The sequence below is a fragment of the Stegostoma tigrinum genome, chromosome 24 (assembly GCF_030684315.1).
Source record: "Stegostoma tigrinum isolate sSteTig4 chromosome 24, sSteTig4.hap1, whole genome shotgun sequence".
NCBI classification, from domain to species: Eukaryota; Metazoa; Chordata; class Chondrichthyes; order Orectolobiformes; family Stegostomatidae; genus Stegostoma; species Stegostoma tigrinum.
Genome location: NC_081377.1, coordinates 285,858 through 308,276, shown reverse-complemented (window position 1 = coordinate 308,276; position 22,419 = coordinate 285,858). Strand labels below are relative to the sequence as shown.

General features: G+C 45.2%; 1 protein-coding gene across 2 annotated transcripts in view; it reads left to right on the top strand.

Annotated features, from left to right (window-relative positions):
• The window catches only part of LOC125465071 (granulocyte colony-stimulating factor receptor-like), a 176,390-nt gene that overhangs the window by 50,403 nt on the left and 103,568 nt on the right, over positions 1 to 22,419 (top strand). For both annotated transcript variants that reach the window (XM_048558159.2, XM_048558158.2), the window contains exon 4: positions 2,970 to 3,096. In XM_048558159.2, coding sequence (XP_048414116.2) covers positions 2,970 to 3,096 — 127 coding nt within the window. The remainder of the gene's footprint in view (positions 1 to 2,969; positions 3,097 to 22,419) is intronic.

The window sequence follows — 22,419 nt, the reverse complement described above, 5'->3', positions numbered from 1 at the left end:
GCGGAATGGGAGGGGGAGTTGAAATGGTTCGCGACTGGGAGGTGCAGTTGTTTATTGCGAACCAAGTGGAGGTGTTCTGCACAGCGGTCTCCAAGACTCTGTTTTGTTTCCCCCGATGGAGAGGAAGCCACAACAGGTACAGCATATGCACTATACCACAATGGCAGATGTGCAGGTGAACATCTGCTTAATATGGAAAGTCATCTTGGGGCCTGGGATAGGGGTGAGGGAGGAGGTGTGGGGACAAGTGTCGCACTTCCTGCGGTTGCAGGGGAAGGTGCTGGGTGTGGTGGGGTTGGAGGGGAGTGTGGAGCGGACAAGGGAGTCACGGAGAGAGGGGTCTCTCTGGAAGGCAGACAAGGGTGGGGATCGAAAAATGTCTTTGGTGGTGGGGTCGGATTGTAGATGGCGGAAGTGTTGGAGGATGATGTGTTGTATCTGGGAGGTTGGTGGGGTGATATGAGAGGACGATGGGAATCCTCTTTTGGTGGTTATTATGGGAACGGGGTATGAGTGATGAGCTGCGGGAAATGCAGGAGACACGGTTGAGGGCGTTCTCAACCACTGTGGGGGCGGGGAAGTTGCGGTCCTTGAGGAACGAGGACATCTGGGATGTGCGGGAGTGGAATACCTCATCCTGGGAACAGATGCGGCGGACGCGAAGTAATTGGGAATAGGTGATGGAATTTTGGCAGGCAGGTGGGTGGCAGGAGGTGTATTCTAGGTAGCTGTGGGAGTCGGTAGGCTTGCGAGATCTAGGTTAGATATTTTGAGACTATCTACAATGCCACACAAACAGTCTTCTACCACACTGACAGACTTCTCTGCAGTCTCTGCTCTATACCATTGTCATTCTGCAGCCCAAGACAAATTGTAGCTACATTGTGACTAATCAGTAGCTGTTTAATTCAGAGGCCTTTCAAAAACTGACCATCCCTTCCACTGGTCCAGTATGACCTAAGCAACTACAGTCAATTCAGCTGAAAACATTGTGCTCCCAGTAACTCTGCAGCAGCATGTAGGCAATCGGGGTGTTATAAATGGTAATGATAAATAGCCGTAGATATTCAGTTCCTGTCTCTGGTTGAGGAGTCAATTACTGAATAAGGAGAGATGACATCTTAGAAGGGTCTTCAAACAAGGCTGTTGCCATTCATCTGCCCCATTGTCATTTGCCCAGAATCTTTTCCACATGCTGGCCTAGCCTTTGATAGCAGGATCGAATAAGTCAAGCTCCGCAAATAATAAAGTGCTGAACCCAACTCAAAGACGACTGATTCAAATGAATTTCTGCAGGAATGTGCTTTTTTTTCCATTGCCACTGAATTAACTCCAGAGGCTGGTATCCCTTCACCAAGTCACCCTTTATTTGCATATGAGAGTCCTTGACACTGATTTAGCTTCCTCAGAACCAGCTCTCAGAGGACCGTTAGGATGTCTGACAGCCCTGTCCCTATCTGTCAGTCAGGCCTCCCTTATTGGACCAAATTAATGGCCATAATCAAGGAACTCATATTCTGTGAGGTCCACCTGGCTGACCTTGTTGTAATCAGTACATAAACCAGATGAGTTTTTAGGACAATTGATTCCCTTTAAGGCGAGAACAGAGAAAGGATGGTATGGCAGACTTCTCAGAGCTGACTCTTCCCAGGCAGCAGGTTAGGATAGCATTGGATCATGCAGCGAGTTTCCTGGAGCGATTTTCACTCTTGACCAACATTCACAGAGCAACAGTTGATGAGTCAACAACGACCACATTCACAGATCAAAGTTTAGGAACCAATTTTATGGTCTCTAAGTGCCTCCTGTCGTAGAACATAAAACAGTACAGCACAGTACAGGCCCTGCAGCCCATGATGTTGTGCTGAACTTTTACCCTAATCCTAAGGTCTATCTAACCTCCACCCCTACCTTATACTATCATCCATATGCCTATCTAATTTCCGCTTAAATGCCCCTAATGAGGCCGACTCCACTACCTGCTTCCGGCAATGCATTCCATGCCCCGACCACTCTCTGAGTAAAGAACCTACCTCTGTCTCCCCTATATATGCCTCCACTCACTTTAAAATTATGCCCCCTCGTAATAGTTATCTCCATCCTAGGAAATAGGCTCTGGCTGTCTACTCTATTTATACATCTGATCATTTTGTACACCTTTATTAAGCCACCACTTATCCTTGGTCATTCTAAAGAGAAAAGCCATTGCTCTCTCAACATTTCCTCGCAAGACCTTCCCTCCATTCCAGGCAACATCTTCCACATCTTTCTTGTAAATGAGGTGACCAGATCTGGACACAATACTCCAGATGTGGCTGAACCAGCTTTTGTTTAGCTGGAGCATATCTTCACGGCTCTTGAATTCAATCCCTCTATTAATGAAAGCTAACACACCATATGCCTTCATAACAATTCTATCCACCTGGGTGGCAGCTTTCAGAGAACTGTGGACATGAACCCCAAGATCCCTCTGCTCTTCCACACAGCCGTGAATCTTTCTGTTAACCCTGTATTCTGCTTTCAAGTTTTTTCTTCCAAAATGAATCACCTCACACTTTTCAGGGTTAAACTCTATCTGCAACTTGTCAGCCCAGCTGTGCATCCAATCAATGTCCCTTTGCAACCTAGAATAGCCCTCTGCACTATCCACAACTTGGCTCACCTACATATTATATCAGAACCTCCCTTACTTCTTACTGCATCAAAGGGTTTTGTTCATCCAGAGATGGGTCACACCTGATTCCATAACCATGATCCTGCAGGGTGAAGGTTAGATCATAACAAGTGTCAAAATATCATCTCAAAAGGGCAACGCATTGCTGGAGACTCCATCATGCAATTGATCTAGCCAGAGTTGGCAACCCTTGATAACAAGGTGACCTCAAATCCTTCAGCCTAGCTGTTCCTGTCTAGCGTGTATTGTCCCTTTTACAAGTGCTTCATTTTGCAGCCTGTGTCTCTGTTTCCAGTTCCTCCAGAGAAACCAACGAATTTAACTTGTGTAACAAGCTGGAAGGAAAAAATCAGCATGACATGCAGCTGGGATCCAGGCAGGGACTCCTACATCCGAACAACCTACACACTCCGCAGAATAAAGTGAGTTGCTATGACATCTGCCACAACACCCCCCCCCCACCACCTGTTGGAGTTAATTTAGTAACCTGGCATCAACATTCTGCAAAATAACTTGACACATCAATCATTTGGTGTGAACATTGCTTCTGTTTTACTGACTACTGTTGATTATTGTGTGTGTCATTTTGAATGTGAATGTGTGCGTGTGTGTGACTGTGAGTGTATGTGAGTGTGTGTTACCATGTGTATGTGTGTTATGTGCATGTGTGTATGTGTGCCTGTTCTGTACATGTTAGGCTGCTCTCCATTGCAGGATAATTCATTGCAAGAATTCTTCCTGACTAACTCATTATACGTGAAGAGTTTAACTCCCCGGATCTCACTGTGGGTTTAGGCCACCTAGAGGCAGAGCCTCGGATCTTCACAGCTTGCCCACTACAAGAAAAGTGTTGTAAGCGACATCAATTTCTTGACAACATTTTTCAAACTTGACAAAATCATTTGACTGTAAAATCCTGCAAAACTGTGAGATAGAGAAGATCATGAGTATCCTTCAAAATTCATTATCGTCCTTCCATTGTCATCAAGTTTCATGGTGAACTATGAGCAGTGATCTTTATCAGTGGATCCTTCAAAGAGCCTTTGAGGTGAAGACAGAAGTGAAACACGGTTGCATCGTCATTCCAGGTCTGTTGTCAAGTGACTCCATTTTCAGAGAACCATGCACCTGAATTCCAAGGATCCTCTGTTCCTCTACACTCCTTAAGGCCCAGACATTCACTATGAAACTCCTACCTGGATTTGACTTTCCAAAATGCAACACCTCACACTTGTTAAACTTCATTTGCCATTTCTCGGCCCACTTTCCCAGCTGATCAAGATCCTGCTGCAATTTCTGATAACTTTCCTCACTGTCCACAATACGGCCTATTTTAGTGACATCACAAACTTACAAATCATGCCTTGTACATTCTCATCCAGATCATTGATTGAAATAACAATGGGCCCAGCACCGACCCCTGAGGTATACCACTAGTCACAGGCTTCTAGTCCGACAAGTATTCTTCAACTATTACTTTCTGACTCCTACCATCAAGCCAATTGTGTATCCAATTTGCCAATTCTCCCTGGATCCCATGTGATCTAACCTTCCAGAGCAGCCTCCCATGTGAAACCTTACCAAAGGCCTTACTGAAATCTATATAGACTATGTCTACCGCCCTTCCCTTTTCAACCTTCCTGGTCACTTCACCAAAGAATTCCAACAAATTTGTGAGGCATGATCTCCCATCCATGAAGATATGCAGACTATCCCTATCAAACCCTGTCTTTCCAAATGCATGTATATTTTATCCCTCAAAACCTTCTCAAGTAACTTACCACAGATGTTAAACTTACTGGTTTATAATTCCCAGGTTTTTCTTTGCAGCACTTCTTGAATAAAGGCACAACATTCACTACCTCCAGTCTTCTGGGACCTCACCCGGGGCTAATGATGATACAAAATATATCATCAGGGCCCCACAATTTCTTCTCTAGCCTCTTGTCGGCTTCTTGGGTGTATCTGATCAGAACCAGAACAAGACTAGGGACAGCACAGTGGCGCAGTGGTTAGCACTGCTGCCTCATAGCTCCAGGGATTTGCGTTTAATCCCAGTCTTGGGCGACTGTGTGTGGAGTTTGCACGTTCTCCTCGTGTCTGCGCAGGTTTCCTCTGGGTGCTCCAGTTTCCTCCCACAGTGCAACAATGTGCAGGTTAGGTGGATTGGCTACGCTAAATTGCCCTCTCAGGGAGATACAGATTAGTGGGGTGGGTGGCCTGGGGTTCAGTGTGGACTTTCTGGGCTTAAGGCCTATTTTCACACTGTAGGGATTTTATGAAAAAAAATTATCCACATTCTAATACTTTCAACACCTACTCAATTGGACAAGCATTTGGACGTACATGAAATAGTGTAGGTTAGATGGGCTTCAGATTGGTATGACAGGACGGCACAACAGAGGGCCGAAGGGCCTGTACTGTGCTGTAATGTTCTATGTTCAATTCTGATATAGACTATCTTCAAGATATACACACTAACTTCCTCAAGTTTGCAAGTCATTGTGTCTTTCTTCATGGTAAACATTAGATGAGAAATATTCACTGAGAACATCTTCCATCTCCTGCAGTTCCACACATACATGTCCACTTTGATCCTTCATTCTCTCTCTGGTTATTGTTTTTCCTTGGATTCACCCTAATCTTCTCAGACAAATCTATCTTGTGCCCCCTTTTTAGAACATAGAACGTTACAGCACAGTACAGGCCCTTCGGCCCACGATGTTGTGCCGACCTGTCATACCGAACTCAAGCCCATCTAACCTACACTATTCCATGTATGTCCATATGTTTATCCAATGACGACTTAAATGTACCTAAAGTTGGCAAATCTACTACCGTTGCAGGCAAAGCGTTCCATTCTCTTACTACTCTCTGAGTAAAGAAACGACCTGTGACATCTGTCCTATATCTTTCACCCCTCAATTTAAAGCTATGCCCCCTTGTGCTCGCCATCACCTTCCTAGGAAAAAGGCTCTTCCTATCCACCCTATCTAACCCTCTGATTATTTTATATGTTTCAATTAAGTCACCTCTCAACCTTCTTCTCTCTAATGAAAACAGCCTCAAGTCCCTCAGCCTTTCCTCGTAAGACCTTCCCTCCATACCAGGCAACATCCTAGTAAATCTCCTCTGCACCCTTTCCAAAGCTTCCACATCCTTCTTATAATGCGGTGACCAGAACTCTACACAATACTCCAAGTGCGGCTGCACCAGAGTTTTGTACAGCTGCACCATAACCTCTTGGTTCTGGAACTCGATCCCTTTATTAATAAAAGCTAAAACACTGTATGCCTTCTTAACAGCCCTGTCAACCTGGGTGGCCACTTTCAAGGATCTGTGTACATGGACACCGAGATCTCTCTGCTCATCTACACTACTAAGAATCTTACCATTAGCCCTGTACTTTGCCTTCCGGTTACTCCTACCAAAGTGCATCACCTCACATTTGTCCACATTAAACTCCATTTGCCACCTCTCAGTCCAGCTCTGCAGTTTATCTATGTCTCTCTGCAACCTACAGCATCCTTCGTCACTATCCACAACTCCACCGACCTTAGTGTCGTCTGCAAATTTACTAACCCATCCTTCTACACCCTCATCCAGGTCATTTATAAAAATGACAAACAGCAGTGGACCCAACACCGACCCTTGCGGTACACCACTAGTATCTGGTCTCCAGTATGAACATTTCCCATCAACTACCACCCTCTGTCTTCTTTCAGCAAGCTAATTTCCAATCCAAACTGCTATATCTCCCATAATTCCATTCCTCCGCATTTTGTACAATAGCCTACTGTGGGGAACCTCATCGACCGCCTTGCTGAAATCCGTATACACCACATCAACCAGTTTACTCTCATCTACCTGTTTGATCACCCTCTCAAAGAACTCAATAAGGTTTGTGAGGCACGACCTTCCCTTCACAAAACCTGACTATCCCTAATCAATTTATTCTTTTCCAGATGATTATAAATCCTATCCCTTAGAACCTTTTCCAACACTTTACCAACAACTGAGGTAAGGCTTACTGGTCTATAATTACCAGGGTTGACTCTACTCCCCTTCTTGAACAGGGGAACCACATTTGCTATCCTCCAGTCATCTGGCACTATTCCTGTAGACAATGACTAGTTAAAGATCAATGCCAAAGGCTCAGCAATCTCCTCCCTGGCTTCCCAGAGGATCCGAGGATAGATCCCATCCGGCCCAGGGGACTTATCTATCTTCACCTTCTGAAGGATTTCTAATGCCTCTTGCGTGTGAACCTCAATCCCACCTAGTCTAGTAGCTTGTATCTCAGTATTCTCCTCGACAACATTGTCGTTTTCTAGAGTGAATACTGTTGAAAAATATTCATTTAGCGCTTCCCCTATCTCATCTGACTCCACACACAACTTACCACTACTATCCTTGATTGGCCCTAATCTTACTTTCATCATTCTTTTATTCCTTAAATACCTATAGAAAGCCTTAGGGTTTACCCTGATCCTATCCGCCAACAACTTCTCATGTCTCCTCCTGGCTCTTCTGAGCTCTCTCTTTAGGTCTTTCCTGGCTCCCTCGTGGCCCTCAAGTCCCTAACTGAGCCTTCATATCTCATCCTAACATAAACCTTCTTCTTCCTCTTGACCAGAGATTCCACTTCCTTCGTAAACCACGGCTCCTGCACTCTACAGCTTCCTCCGTGCCTGACAGGTACATACTTGGACACACAGGAGCTTTTCCTTGAATAAGCTCCACATTTCTAATGTGCCCATCCCCTGCAGTTTCCTTCCCCATTCTATGCTCCCTAAGTCTTGCCTAATCTCATCGTAATTGCCTTTCCCCCAGCTATAACTCTTGCCCAGTGTTATACACCTATCCCATTCCATCACTAAAGTAAACATAACAGAATTGCTCACCTGATTTCCTTCTTTAGTAAATGGTATATTCCCCATGTATATCCAAGGATTCCCTTGATTCCAGCTGCCTGTACTTGAGCCATGCCTCCTTCATTTTTCTGGTCAAAGCCTCAATATCTCTTGTCCTCCAGGGTTCCCTACTCTTGCCAACCTTGCCCTTCACCCTCACAGGAATAGTATAGACCTTGAACTCTAGCTATCAAACTTTTAAAGGCCTCCCACTTGCCAGAGGTCCCTTTGTCTGCAAACAAACTACTCCAATGAACCCCGGCAAGCTCCTATCTAATTCCACCAAACTGTGCTTTGCCCCAATGTAGAATGTGAACCTATGGCCCAGTTTTGACATTCTCCATAGTTCTATTAATTTTAATATAGTTATGATCACTGATCCCATAGTGCTCCCCCACTGTCTCTTCAGTCACCTGCCCTGCCCTATTTCCTAAGAGTAGGTTGGGCTTTTCCCCCTTCCTGAATAGGCTGCTCTATATATTGCTTGAGGAAACTTTCCTGAAAACAGTTAACAAACTTCATCCCATCTGAACAGTTAACACAATGGCAGTTCCAGTCTATGTCAGGAAAATTAAAATCCCCCACTTTGGCAACCCTAATTCTTCTGCAAGTGTCTGCAATCTCCCTGTATATTTGTTCCTCAATTCCCATTACTATTTGGGAGCCTATAGTACTACCCCAATAACATCACCATCCCTTTAGCTCTTAGCTCCACCCACAAGGCCTCACTGGATGTCCCTCAATAATTTCATCTCTGACTACTGCTGTGATACTCCCCTTAATCAAAACTGCAACACCCTTTCCCCTCTTTCCTCCACCTCTGTCCCGCCTAAAGCATCCATCCCTGGCGCATTAAGCTGCCAGTCCTGTCCCTCCCTTAGCCATGTCTCTGCAATGGCTATAATATCCCAGTCCCTTGTATCTATCCACGTCCTGAGTTCATTGGCCTTATCTGTCAACCCTCCTGCATTGAAATAGATGCAATTTGATCCTTTGTTCCTTGTCCTGTTCCATCCTCTTCAACTTGCTATTTCTGATTACTGTATCCCCTTCCAGCCTCGTACTTGCCTCCCCACTGCTGAGGATCCACTCCCCCCACACCCACCCGCCAATCTAGTTTAAACTGTCCCTTGTAGCACTAGTAAATCTGCCAGCCAGGACATTGGTACCCCCACTCCAGTTCAGGTGTAACTCATCCTTCTTGAACAGGTCACCTCTGCACCAGAAAAGATCCCAATGACCGAGGAATCTGAATCCCTGCCCCCTATGCCCATGCTTTAGCCACGCATTCACCTGCCAGATCCTTCTGTTCTTTCCCTCGCTAGCATATGGCGCTGGAAGTAATCCGGAGATTACTACAGTTGAGGTCCTGATTCTTAACTTTTTTCCTGGCTCTCTATAATCACTTCACATGTGCTCATCTCGATTTTTACCTATGTCATATGTGCCAACATGCACAATGACTTCTGGCTGCTCACCCTCCCCGTTGAGAACATTCTGCAGCTGCTGAGACATCCTGGACCTTGGAACCCGGGAAGCAACATACCATCCTGGATACCTGTCTGCAGCCACAGAATCTCCTGCGTGTCCCCCTAACTACTGAGTCTCCTATCACTGAGCTCCTGTTTACCTTTACCCTTTCCCACTGTGCCCCAGAGGCAGTAGCGCCACCGACTTGGTTACTGCTGCCTCTCCCTGAATGGTCATCCCCCACAACAGCCGCCTTCGCCTCCATGCTTACTTCTCTAACTGGGAGCCTAACCCTCCCTCCACTGACACCTTCACCCACCTCCAACACAAGTCCTTCTCCTGGACACCACCCCCAGGCCTCCTACCCTCCTTCGACCTCTTCATCTTCAACTGCCGTCAACACATCACCGCCTCAACCCCTCCACCCCTCTCTCCCACTCCAACCTCTCCCCTGCAGAACGGGCAGCCCTCCGCTCCCTCCCCAGCCTCACCAACAAACCCGCAGACAAGGGTGGTGCAGTTGTAGTATGGCGCACTGACGTTTACATTGCTGAGGCCAGACGCCAACTCTCCGACATCACCTCTTACCACCCACTTGATCACGACCCCACCCCCGAGCACCAAACCATCATCTCCTGAATCATCCACAACCTCATCACCTCAGGGGATCTCCCACCCACAGCCTCCAACCTCATTGTTCCCCAACCCTGCACCACCCGCTTCTATCTCCTTCCCAAAATCCACAAACCCGCCTGCCCTGGCTGACCTATTGTCTCCGCCTGCTCCTGCCCCACCAAACTCATCTCCACCTATCTGGACTCCATTTTCTCCCCCTTGGTCCAGGAACTCCCCACCTACGTCCGTGACACCACCCACGCTGTCCACCTCCTCCAGAACTTCCAATTCCCCAGTCCCCAACAACTCATTTCCACCATGGATGTCCAGTCCCTGTACACCTATATTCCTCATGCAGATGGCCTTAAGGCCCTCCACTTCTTCCTGTCCTGCAGGCCTGACTAGTCCCCCTCCGCCAGTACCCTCATCTGCCTAGCCAAATACGTCCTCAAACTCAACAACTTCTCTTTCAATTCCTCCCACTTCCTACAGACAAAGGGGGTAGCCATGGGTACCTGCATGGGCCCAAGCTATGCCTGCCTCTTTGTAGGTTATGTAGAACAGTCCCTCTTCCGCACCTACACAGGCCCCAAACCCCACCTCTTCCTCCGTTACATTGATGACAGTATCGACTGTATCGAGGAGCTCGAACAGTTCATCCACTTCACCAACACCTTCCAACCCAACCTCAAGTCACCTGGACCATCTCCAACACATCCCTCCCCTTCCTGGACCTCTCACCCTGGATTACAGTTCCTCCCACTCACCTTCCTGCAAAAATTCCATCCCCTATTCCCTCACCTCTGCTGCATCTGCTCCCAGGATGAGGCTTTCCACTCCTGTACATCCCAGAAGTCCTCATTCTTCAAGGACTGCAACATTCCCCCCGCAGTGGTCGAGAACACCCTCGACCGTGGCTCCTGCATTTCCCGTAACTCATCCCTCACACCTCGCCCCCGCAATAACCACCAAAAGAGAAAACCCCTCATCCTCACATACCACCCCACCAACCTCTGGATACAACGCATCATCCTTCGACACTTCCGCCATCTACAATCCAACCCCATCACCAAAGACATTTTTCCATCCCCACCCTTGTCTGCCTTCCAGAGAGACCACTTTCTCCGGACTCCCTTGTCCGCTTCACACTCCTCTCCAACCCCACCACACCCGGCACTTTCCCCTGCAACAAACAGGATGTGCTACACTTGCCCCCACACCACGCCCCAAGAAGACTTTCCACATCAAGCAGATGTTCACCTGCACATCTACCAATGTGCTGCATCCGCTGTACCCGGCGTGGCTTCCTCTACACATTGGGGAAACCAAGTGGAGGCTTGGGGACCACTTTGCAAAACACCCACACCTCGGTTCACAACAAACAACAGCATCTCCCGGTCACGAACCATTTCAACTTCCCCTCACATTCCTTGGACGACATGTCCATCCTGGGCTTCCTGGAGTGCCACAATGATGCCACCTGAAGGTTGCAGGAACAGCAACACATTTCGCTTGGGAACTCTGCAGCCCAAAGGCATCAATGTGGATTTCACAGGCTACAAAATCTCCCCTCCCCCCACTGCATCCCAAAACCAGCCCATCTCATCTCGGCCTCCCTAACATGTTCTTCTTCTCACCTATCCCCTCCTCCCACCTCAAGTCGCATCTCCATTCCCTACCTCCTAACCTCATCTCGCCCCCTTGACTTGTCCATCCTCCCCAGATTGACCTATCCCCTCCCTACCTCCCCACCTATACAGGCTCCAACCCTGCTCCTTTAAACTTGTCTGATGAAGAGTCTAGGCCTGAAACGTCAGCTTTTGTGCTCCTAAGATGCTGCTTGGCCTGCTGTGTTCATCCAGCTCCACACTTTGTTATCCAAAATTGAATACTTTTTTTGAGGGGAATGACAACAGGAGATTCCTGCACTCTCTGCCTACTCCCTTTGCCTTTCCTAGTAGTCACTCAACTACTCTCTGCCTGCAACTGAGGTGTGACCACCTCTCTGAAACACTTATCTGTGATTTGATCAGCAGCTTGGATGATCCTGAGTGCATCCAGCTCCAGCTCCAGCTCCCTAACATGGTCTCCCAGGAGCTGTAGCTGGGTACATTTCCCACAACGTGTAGTCATCAGGGACAATCAAAGCTTCTCTGATCTCCCACATCCTGCAGGAGGAGTATGCCACTGCCCTAACTACCATCTCAAATGCTCTAAGATGAAAGTTAAAAGGACTTTGAGTTTATCTGTACTCATTTCTCACTCTGCTACCAACAAATTTTAAATACCACGTCTCTCTCTCCCATGTATTTTTCTTTTGATTAGAGCAAGAGGGGGAGGGAGGGAAACACTATATTGATGTAATGTTTAGATCTTAAGTGCTCCTTGATACCAGGCCCACGACAATCAGCTCCTCAGTGCAGGTGACTGCTTCCAGGCTCTAATGTTTGTGCTAAAGTGATGCCTCTCCCTCTCAGTTGCCCACTCATTCTTGATCAAATGGATGGTAAACTGTGACCAGAGAGCTCCAACATGCTGATGGTATTGCAGGAAGTACTGTCACGAATGGATCTTCAGAGATTCATTGACATATTCAATGAGGGAAGCAAGAGGATGGGACTCAGACTCAACATTCATAAAGCAATATCCTTCATCAGCAAACTCCTAATGCACATGCTCCCACCCTATTGTGAAGATTTAAGAGGAGTGTCTGTGTCTGGTTGGGATGCTCTTCAGAGGGATGCTTTTGATGTAGTCTACTTGGACTTCATCAAGGCTTTAGACAAAATCTTATATGGGAGACGGATAGCAAAGGTAAGAGACCATGGGATTCAAGGAAATTTGGCAAACTGAATACACAGTTGGCTGAGTGGAAGGCAGCAGAGGGTAATGGTGGAGTGGTTTTCTGTGTCTAAATTCAATGAGGGTCCACAGGGTTCAGTGATGGACCCTTGCTGTTTATGGGTTATTTAAATGATTCGGACTAGAATGTAGGATGATTGATCAGCAATTTTGCAGCCAATACAAAGACTGATGTGGTGGTAAATAGTGAGGACGATAGCCTTTGACTACAAGAGGATATAGATGGGCTGCTCTGATGGGCTGATCAATGGCGAAAGGAATACAATCCGGATAAATGTGAGGTGATACCTTATTTGTCCTGCCAAAGTGTAAAATAAATGATCAATGCTCGGACTCTGGGGAGCACTGAGGATCAGGTGTGTATGTCTATCAATCCCTTAAGGTATCAGGGCCATGGATAAAGTGTTAAGAAGACATATGGTATGGAATTTAATAGCAGGGAGGTTATGGTGGAACATTATAAAACATTGGCTAGGCTGCAGCTGGAGTGTTGTGTGCAGTTTTGGAATCCACATTACAAGAGGGATGCGATAACCCTGGAGAGGGTGCAAAGGAAATTTATCAGGATATTGCCTAGGCTAGTTGTAAAGCCAGATTGGGGTTGCTTTCCTTAGAGCATAGTAGTTTTAGAGGGATATAATTGAGATATATAAAATGATGAGGGGTATAGGTAGGATCGAAAGGAGTAAAAAACTTTCCCCCTTGATGGAGGGATCAATGACGAAGGGGCATAGATTAAAGGTGAGGTGAGACAGAACAAGTGTGAGGAAATACTTTTTCACCCAGAGGGTTGTGGCAATCTGAAACTCATTGCCTGTTAGGAGTGGTAGAGGCAGAAACCCTTATGAAATTTGACAAGTATCTAGATGTGCAGATGTGTCCAAGTCATACAAGGCTCTGGGCCAAGTGCTGGATAATATGACAGAATAATTAAGGTTTTGATTGGCAGGGATGGACTGAAGAGCCTTTTTCTCTGCTGCAAGACTCTTTAATATGATAGAACTTAAGACATCGAAGTGGTAATCACAAGGCCTCTTCAATAATTGAAGTCCTCAATGGTGGAAGTTCCACTAACCGAGTGGTAAAAGATTAATAAGGAGAGAAAGATAACCAGAAATATTAAAACAGAGAGTAAGAGTTTGTATAGATGTTTAAAAAGAAAAACAGTTAACAGAATAGGTAGTGGACCTATAGAAAGTCAGTTTAGAGTTTAAAAATAGAAATAAAGCAAAGGCAGATTATTTAACAGGCATTTTGCATCAGCCGTCACAATAGAGGATGCAAGTAATATCATTGAAATGGAAGGGATGGGAAAAGCTCAAGAAAATACAATCCCAAAAGAATTTGGGATTGTTGCAGCTGTGGGACAGCAATTCTTGGGTCCAGGTAGACTTCTTTTTTAGAATCTTAAAAATATGGCCTGTGAGATAGTTGTTGCATTGTTTTTAATTTTGCAAAATTCCCTAGATTCAGGGAAGTCTCTGGTGGATTAGAAAATAGCTAATGTAACTTCTTTATTCAATTAGGGCTGGAGACAGCAGGCAATGACAAGTCACTTAAATTTACATCTGTCGGAAAGTCAACATTAGTGGCTATTATTAGAAAGATTACGGCAAGGGAGTTTGAAAAGTTGAAGCTAATCAGGTTGAGTCTACATAGTTATATGAAATGGAAATTATGTTAGAACAATGTATTGGACTTCTTTGAGAAGGGAACATGTGCAATGAGTAAAGGGGAACCAGTTGATGTAATGAATTTAGATTTTTAAAAGATATTAGATAGGTTGTTGCAGAAAATAAAAGCTGATGGTGTATGGGTTATCATATAGTTATGGATAGGAGATTGTTGGCAACAGGAAACAAAGTAGGCATAAATGGGTCCTTTTCTGGTTGGCCAGGTGAAATGAGCAGAGATTCACAGGAGTCAGCATTGGGGTCTCAACATTAACAGTTTGTATAAATGGCTTAGATGAAGGGACTGTGTGTGTGGTTCCTAAAATTACTAATGGCACAAAGAAAACTGGACAATAAATTGTGAAAAGGACATAGTGTTTATCTATCCTTTGTAACCTTAAGTGGGCAAAGATGTGGCAAATGGAGCATAATGTGGTAAAATGTGAAATTGTCCATTTTAGCAGAAAGAATAGAAAAAAAAGGAGCATATTATTACAACTGGGATATTTCAGAGACATCAGGATGTCACAGTACTTGAATTATAAAAGGTCAGGCTGCAGATATAGTAAGTAATTAGGAAAGTTACTGGATTATTATTACTTATTTTGAAGTGCATTGAATACAAAAGGATAAATTTCAATTACACACAGCATTGATGAGACCGTATCTGCAGTATTGCGTACAGTATTGGTCGCCTTAGTTAAGGAAGGATGTAAATGCGTTGCAAGCAGTTCAAAGAATGTGTAGCTTGCTAAACCCTTGAAAAGTTAGGATTGTCTAATGAGAAAAGATTGGATTGGCTGGAGCTTGGAAGAGTAAGAGAGGACTAAAATTAAAGGTATAATGTCCTGAGGAGATGTAACCAGGTGGTTATGGAAATTATGTTTCTTCTTGTGAGAGAATTATGTACAAGAGGTTACTGTTTCAAATCAGGGGGTTGTCCATTTAAGATAGATGAGAATTTTTGTTTTCTCAGAAGATCATGAATCTTTGGAACAATTTAACTAAGACAATGTGGGAAGCAGAGTCCATGAGACATTTAACGCAGAGCTGGGTAGTTTTTTTGATGAGGAAGGGATTGAAAGCCTATTCGGGAGAGGTGGGAATATGAAATAATTAGGATGTGACATTAGCTGATTGAATGGTGGTGCAGACTTCCAACTTGAGTGCTCTACTCCTCTCCCTACTTCATGTTATTTGTGTCTGTATGTTAATTAGCCACATTCATGAGATAATTAACACCCATTTACCTTGGAACCCATTTAGGTGGTGGTTCAGGGATTAAGTGGTGGGTACTGGCTTTCTTTTGCCCTTGCCAAGTTTGCCAGCCACATTCTGGGGATGACTTCTTACAGTGAGGTGGTCAGGCACCTGGCAGTTTCCATCCTGCTTCATTTACCATTGGTGTAGGGGTTCTTTGATATTCTTGGGGCTGGCGTAAGTGCAGCACTGTTAAAACCCACCATTTCTATGGGTATCAGTGTCAAAGTGAAATGCAGCCAATTATTGGCTCTCACTGGGAACTTCCATCAACAGGGCCTTCCTCCATCAGGGGCTTCAGTCATAGGGCAGGGTCTCTGGATTCCATTAGACAATGCCAAGGGACTGAGAGGGGTTCTATCCTGATTCTTTGACCAGAGGACAAGATTTGATCAGCTCAACAGAATCCCAAACATAATAATCAGATAGTAATACCCATTCACTCAATTAATCATTATTATTTAGATATGTACCTGAAATTCTGAAACCTCCAGAGATACAAATCATAGAACATAGAATAGTACAGCACAGCACAGGCCCTTTGGCCCATGATGTTGTTCCATCCTATTATCCCACTAAGATCAATCTACCCTGCATACCCTACATTTTACTATCCTCCATGTGCCTATCCAAGAGTCACTTAAAAGTTTCTAAAGTATCTGACTCCCCTACCATTGCCAGCAGCACATTCCACATGCACCCACCACCCTCTGTGTAAAGAACCTACCTCTGATATCTCCCCTATACCTTTCTCCAATCACCCCAAGATTATGCCCCCTTGTAATAGTCATTTACATCCTGGGAAAAAGTCTCTGACGATCCACTGTATCTATGCCTCTCATCATCTTGTACACCTCTAATCAAATCACATCTCATCCTTCTTTGCTCCAATGAAAAATGCCCTAGCTCCCTCAACCTTTCCTCCAGTCCAGGAAACATCCTGGTAAATCTCCTCTGCACCCTCTCTAAGGCTTCCACATCCTTCCTGTAAAGAGGTGACTAGAACTGAACACAATATTCCAAGTGTGGTCTAACCAGAGCTGCAGCATAACCTCATTGCTCTTAAACCCAATTCCCTTGCCAATGAAAGCTAACACAACATACACCTTCTTTACAACCCTGATAACTTGTGCAGCGACTTCGAGGGATCTATGGACATGGAACTCAAGATCCCTCTGTTCCTCCACACTGCCGAGAATCCTGCCATTAACCCTGTTGGAATGTTGTAGAATTGGATTAGACCCTTCGACTTTTATTAAGCTAGGTGGTTTGTTTACTGATCAGTGCTGACATGCAGAGTGTCCTTCTGTACAGTAATTTTTTTCTACTTGGCTAAATTTCTGAAGAGGGGGAATGTGCAGGGATATGGGGAGGGACTGAGGGAGCTGCATTACTGGAATTGCACCTTAAGAAGGCTAGCACACAGGATGGATGAAATGGCCTTCTCCTGTTTTGTGATTCAAGCGTTACTTGTATTCATATTTTCGCAGACTCATAGGATCATACAAAGAAGAAAAGGCCCTTTGGCCTTTTGAGTCTGCACCGACTTAACTACACTAAAATTGCACTAATCCCAATTTTCCTACACTTGTCCCATATCCTTGAATGTTATGATATTTCAAGTGCAAACCCAAATATTTTTTAAATGTTGTAAGGTTTCCGGCCTCACTACCTTCTTCGGCAATGCTTTCCAGATTCCCACCAGCTGCTGAATGAAAAAGGCTTGTTTGCCCCCAAATCACCACTGAATCTCTTGCCTCGTACCTGATGCTCTCTTGTGATTGACCCCTCAACCAAGGGGAACAGCTGCTGTCAATTCACCTTGCCCTTACGCCTCAATATTTTACATGTCAACCATGTCCTCCCTCAATCTTCTCTGTTCTAAAGACAACAATCCAAGTCTATCTAGCCTCTTCTTTTAGCTCAATATCTCCAACCGAGACAACATCCTGGTGAACCTCCTCTGTACCCCTGCTAGTGCTATCATCATTCCTGTAATCAGATGACCAGAACTACGCACAGTACTTTAGCTGTGGCTTAACCAATGCACTGTACAACTCCAACATTACCTCATTTCTCTCATACTGTATGCCAGGACTGATGAAAGCAAATGTTCCATACGTATTTATATCTTTCCTATTTGCATGTTCTGTCAAGATCCCTCTGTTCCTTTAAGCTACCTAATGCCCTGCCATTCATTACAGTCGCTCTCATCTTGTTTCTCCTTCCAAAGTGCACTTATAAGGGTCAAATACCATCTGCCACTGGACTGCCCAACCCATCAACCCTAACCTACAACCATCTTCTTCGCTATTAACCACAATACTGATCTTGGTATCATCCGCAAGTTTGCTTAACATTTCCTCCACATCGTCATCTGTGTCATTTCTACATATAAAAACCAATAAGGATCCCAATATTGATACTTGCGGTACACTGCTGGACACCAGTCTCCAGCCACTCAGATGGACTTCTACCACCACCTCATGTGTCCAATTACTAAACCAGTTTCTGGTCTATCTCACCAATTTTCCCTCAATTCCATGTGCTTTAACATCCTCAATTGTCAAAAGCTTTGCTTAAAATCCATTTAAACTGCATGAACGGAACTTCCTTTATCCACACATTTGATTACATTTTCAAACAATTCTAACAAATTTGTTGGACATGATCTCCCTCTGACAAAGCCATGTTGACCATCCCTAAGGAATCTGTGCCTTTCCAAGCAGGTATTAATTTGCTCCTAGTGAACTTTCTCCAACAGATTCCCTATGACTGATGTGAGACTCACCAGTTTGTAATTTCCAGGTTCATCTCTACCATACCTCTTAAAAAGTAGAATGAAAAAAAGTACATCAGCCCTCTAGCACTTCCCCCATGGCCAGAGAGGAATTAAAAATTTGCGTCAGAACCCCTGCAATTTTGTACTGCCTTTTATTCATTTATTTATTCACGGGATGAGGATGTTGTTGGCCAGGCAGCATTTATTCCCCATCCCTAATTGCCCAGAGGGCAGTTCAGAGTTAACCACATTGCTGTGGGCCTGGGGTCATATGCAGGCCAGCCCAGGTAAGGATGGTAGTTTCCTTCCCTAAAGGCCATTAGTGAACCAGGTGGGTTTTTCTGACAATCGGCGGTGGATTCACTGTTATCACAATCTTAATTCCAGATATTTATTGAATTCAAATTCCACCCTGTGCCAACAGACAACAGAATTATCTGTCTAAGTTTGACAGAGCCTCCGATACCTATCCATCTCCCATGTCAAATTGTGCAAGCTGCTCACAGTCCCTTTTCTCGAACTCGATTCTTTGGTCATTACTCTGGAAAAGAAGAACCTAAGAAAAGTAAAGTATTCAGTAAACTATACAGCAAACCATACAGTAAATGGAAAAGTCCTGGGGAAAATTGATGTACAGAGAGATCTGGGTGTTCAGGTCCTGAAGGTGGCAACACAGGCCAATAGGGTGGTCAAGAAGGCATACAGCATTTTTTACTTCTTCGGATGGTGTATTGAGTACAAGATTTGGCAGGTCATGTTACAGTTGTATAGGACTTTGTTTTAGCCACATTTAGAGTGCTGCGTGCAGCCCTGGTCGCCACATTACCAAAAGGATGTGGATGCTTTGGAGAGGGTGCAGAGGAGGTTCACCAGGATGTTGCCTGGTATAGAGATGGTGCTAGCTATGAAGAAAGGTTGAGTAGATTAGGATTATTTACGTTAGAACAATGGAGATTGAGGGGGGGACCTGACTGGGGTCTATAAAATCATGAGGAGTATAGACGAGGTGGATAGCAAGAAGCATTTCCCCAGAGTGGGGGACTCAATTACTAGGGGTCATGAGTTCAAAGTGAGAGGAGGAAAGTTTAAGGGAGATATGCGTGGAAAGTTCTTTAGGCAGAGGGTGGTGGGTGCCTGGAACGCGTTGCCAGCGGAGGTGGTAGACGCAGACACATTAGCGTCTTTTAAGATATTTCTGGACAGGTACATGGATGGGTGGGGAGCAAATGGGCACAGACCCTTAGAAAATAGTTGACAGGTTAGACAGAGGATCTCAATCGGCGCAGGCTTGGAGGGCCAAAGGGCCTGTTCCTGTGCTGTAATTTTCTTTGGTCTTTGTTCTTTAACACCCTTCTGCTGATCCGTGGAATCACACAGAGGATGCCCCCCCCCCCCCCATTAGAACAGAGAACAATGCAGCACAGGAACAGGCCCTTTGGCCCATGATGTTGTGCTGAACCTGATGCCAAATTAAATTAACCCCCTCTGCCTGCCCTTGGTTCATATTCCTCTGTTCCTTGCATATTCATGTTTTTCTCTAAAAGCCCCTTAAACACTGCTATCATTTCTGCCTCCACCACTGCTTCTGGCAGCAAGTTCCAGACACGGACCACTCTCTGTGTAAGAGAGTATGCCACTCATATCTCCTTTGAACTTGCCCCTCTCACCGTAAATGCATGCCTCCTAGTTTTAGACATTTCAATTCTGGGAAAAAGATCCTGACTGTCAACCCTGTCTATGCATCTCAGAATTTATATCGAGTCTCCCCTAACCATCTTCTGCTCCAGAGAAAATAACCTGGGTTTTTCTAGCCTGTCCTTACAGCTCATATCCAGGCAGCATTCTGGTAAGCCTCTTCTGCATCCTCTCCAAAGCCTCCACATCCTTCCTGCAATGTGGTGATCAGAATAGAATGTAACATCCTCAATGTGCCTGACCAGAGTCTTCAAAAGCTGCAACGTGACATCCTGAGACTTGTACTCAATTCCCCTACCAATAAGGCAAACATGGCAAATGCCTTCTTCACCATTGTTGCCAGTTTCAGGCAGATAAGGTCTTGATCCCCAAGAGCCCTTTGTAATCAATGCTGTTCAGGCTCCTATCAGAAACTGTACACTACTCCTTAATATTTGATCACCCTGAGTGCAGCACCTCACACTTACTCAGATTAATCTCCATCTACCATTTCTCCATCCATCAAGTTGGGGGTGGGGAGATTTTGAGGCTGGTGAGGTCAATGTTTGGGCCATGGGGCTGAAAGCTCCCAAGGTGAGAGTTCAGGTGTTGTTTCTCTGGTTTGCATTTGGTCTCACTGTGACAGCCCATCCTTGGCCTCCTCCGCTGTCAGAGTGGGACCAGATGTGATCTGAAGGAACAACATCTCATATTTCGACTTGGGGAACATATAGCTTGGTGGCCTGAACATTGACTTCGGTAGCTGCGGGGCCTCTTCTTCCCTAAACTGTGTATCGTCTGTCTCACATTTCCACTCCGCCTTTCTCACTGGCCAACCGCGGTGGCCTGCCACCTGCATCCACCAATCATCAGCTTCATTTCATCTACCTTCCCACAGCACCTCCCCTCCCCATTTATTTCTTGGCTCCTCTCCCCCTCCCCACCCCTGACAAAGGGTTTTGGCCCAGGGCGTTGATTCTCCTGCTCCTTGCGTACTGTCTGACCAGCTGTGCATTTCCAGGTTCCAGCATCTGTAGTTCTTACTGTCTCCATGTGCCTTCTTAGTCATCTTGGCCACCTGTGTTGCCACTTTTACGGAACTGTGGACTTGCACGCCCAGATCCGTCTGTATGTTAATGTTCCTAGGGGTTCTGACATTTACAGTATAATTCACAGCTAAATTTGATCCTCCAAAATGGACTAAACTCCACCTGCCATTTCTGTGCCCAAGTTACCATTCTATCTATATCCTGTTGTAACCTTTCACAATCATCGGCACTATTAGCAGCTCCATCAATCTTTGTGTCACCTGCAAACTTACCAATCAGACCAGCCACATTTTCCTCCAGCTCATTTATATATACTACAAACATTAGCTGTGAGTGCTCATATATTCTGGATTCTGAGATTGATTTTGACTTTGGCTTGATTTTGATGAGTGCAAGGGATGTGCTTTTCCAGCCTGGTTGGTGATGGAGCAGACTAATTTTATGGATGAGCAGAGTGGGTTACTGAAGAGGGTTACTCAGGCGGGAAGAAAGCTGCCGAAATGCACTCCTGCCCTGATTCCAAAACTGACACTCCACTGACTACATACCAGTCTGATGTTAGGGGCTTCCGGACGTCTGGTGTGGCCACATCCTTACAATGGGAATACTGCTGCACATCAGCAGATGCAGTCTCCTTGACAGAGGGTAGATCCAGCTCCAGAGACAATGCAATCTCAAAGACTGGGGATCTCACTGATCCCAACAGTCTTACCCTCAATCACAGCTGATCTCAAAGAGTATCTTCCAACTGGATCACCGTTATTTTGGATTGTGCCTTGTCTGTTTCCTCCCCTCTGACCATCCTATCATGGGTGGCCCTTCCAGGATTTAAGAATTCTTGACAGGATCACTCTCAAGATAAACAGAACACTCAAGCCTCTCAACTGCAGTTAGGATTGAAATCTCTAAATCCAGGCTGGGTTTAAAATTGTTGGACTCAAAGGCAGTGAGTGGTGAGTGGTGGTGTCTTTTATTCATGGGCTAAACAGGGTGAGCCTTGCGTAATAATGGCTCTTTCAGTTGCTAAGAGTCACCTGGAGGTGGAAGAAGTCATTTCTCCACAGAAAGTGAGTACGGCAAACCTTTAAGATTGGCAAACAACTGGAGTTACAGTTGCCTGTGTGAGAGGAAAGTGGATTAAAATCAAAGGAAAAAAAGGAAAGGAAGGGCCTAGCAGAAGAAAGGAAGATAGCGCGATAGGAAAGGGAGAAAGAGAGGGTTTTTGAATTTCAGGGGTTAGGACTGAAAACTCAAAATCGACTAAAAATGGCAGAGGTAGAGGTGAAAATTAGGAGTAGCAATGAGGACAGTGATGGAGATCAATCCCATCATCACCAAAGACCTGGTGGGGATCTGTTAAAATATGTCCAAGCATTGTCTAGGTTTGTTGAGAAGGATGTAAGAGCCTTTCTCATTTCATTTCAGAAAGTGGCTAAACAAATGAAAT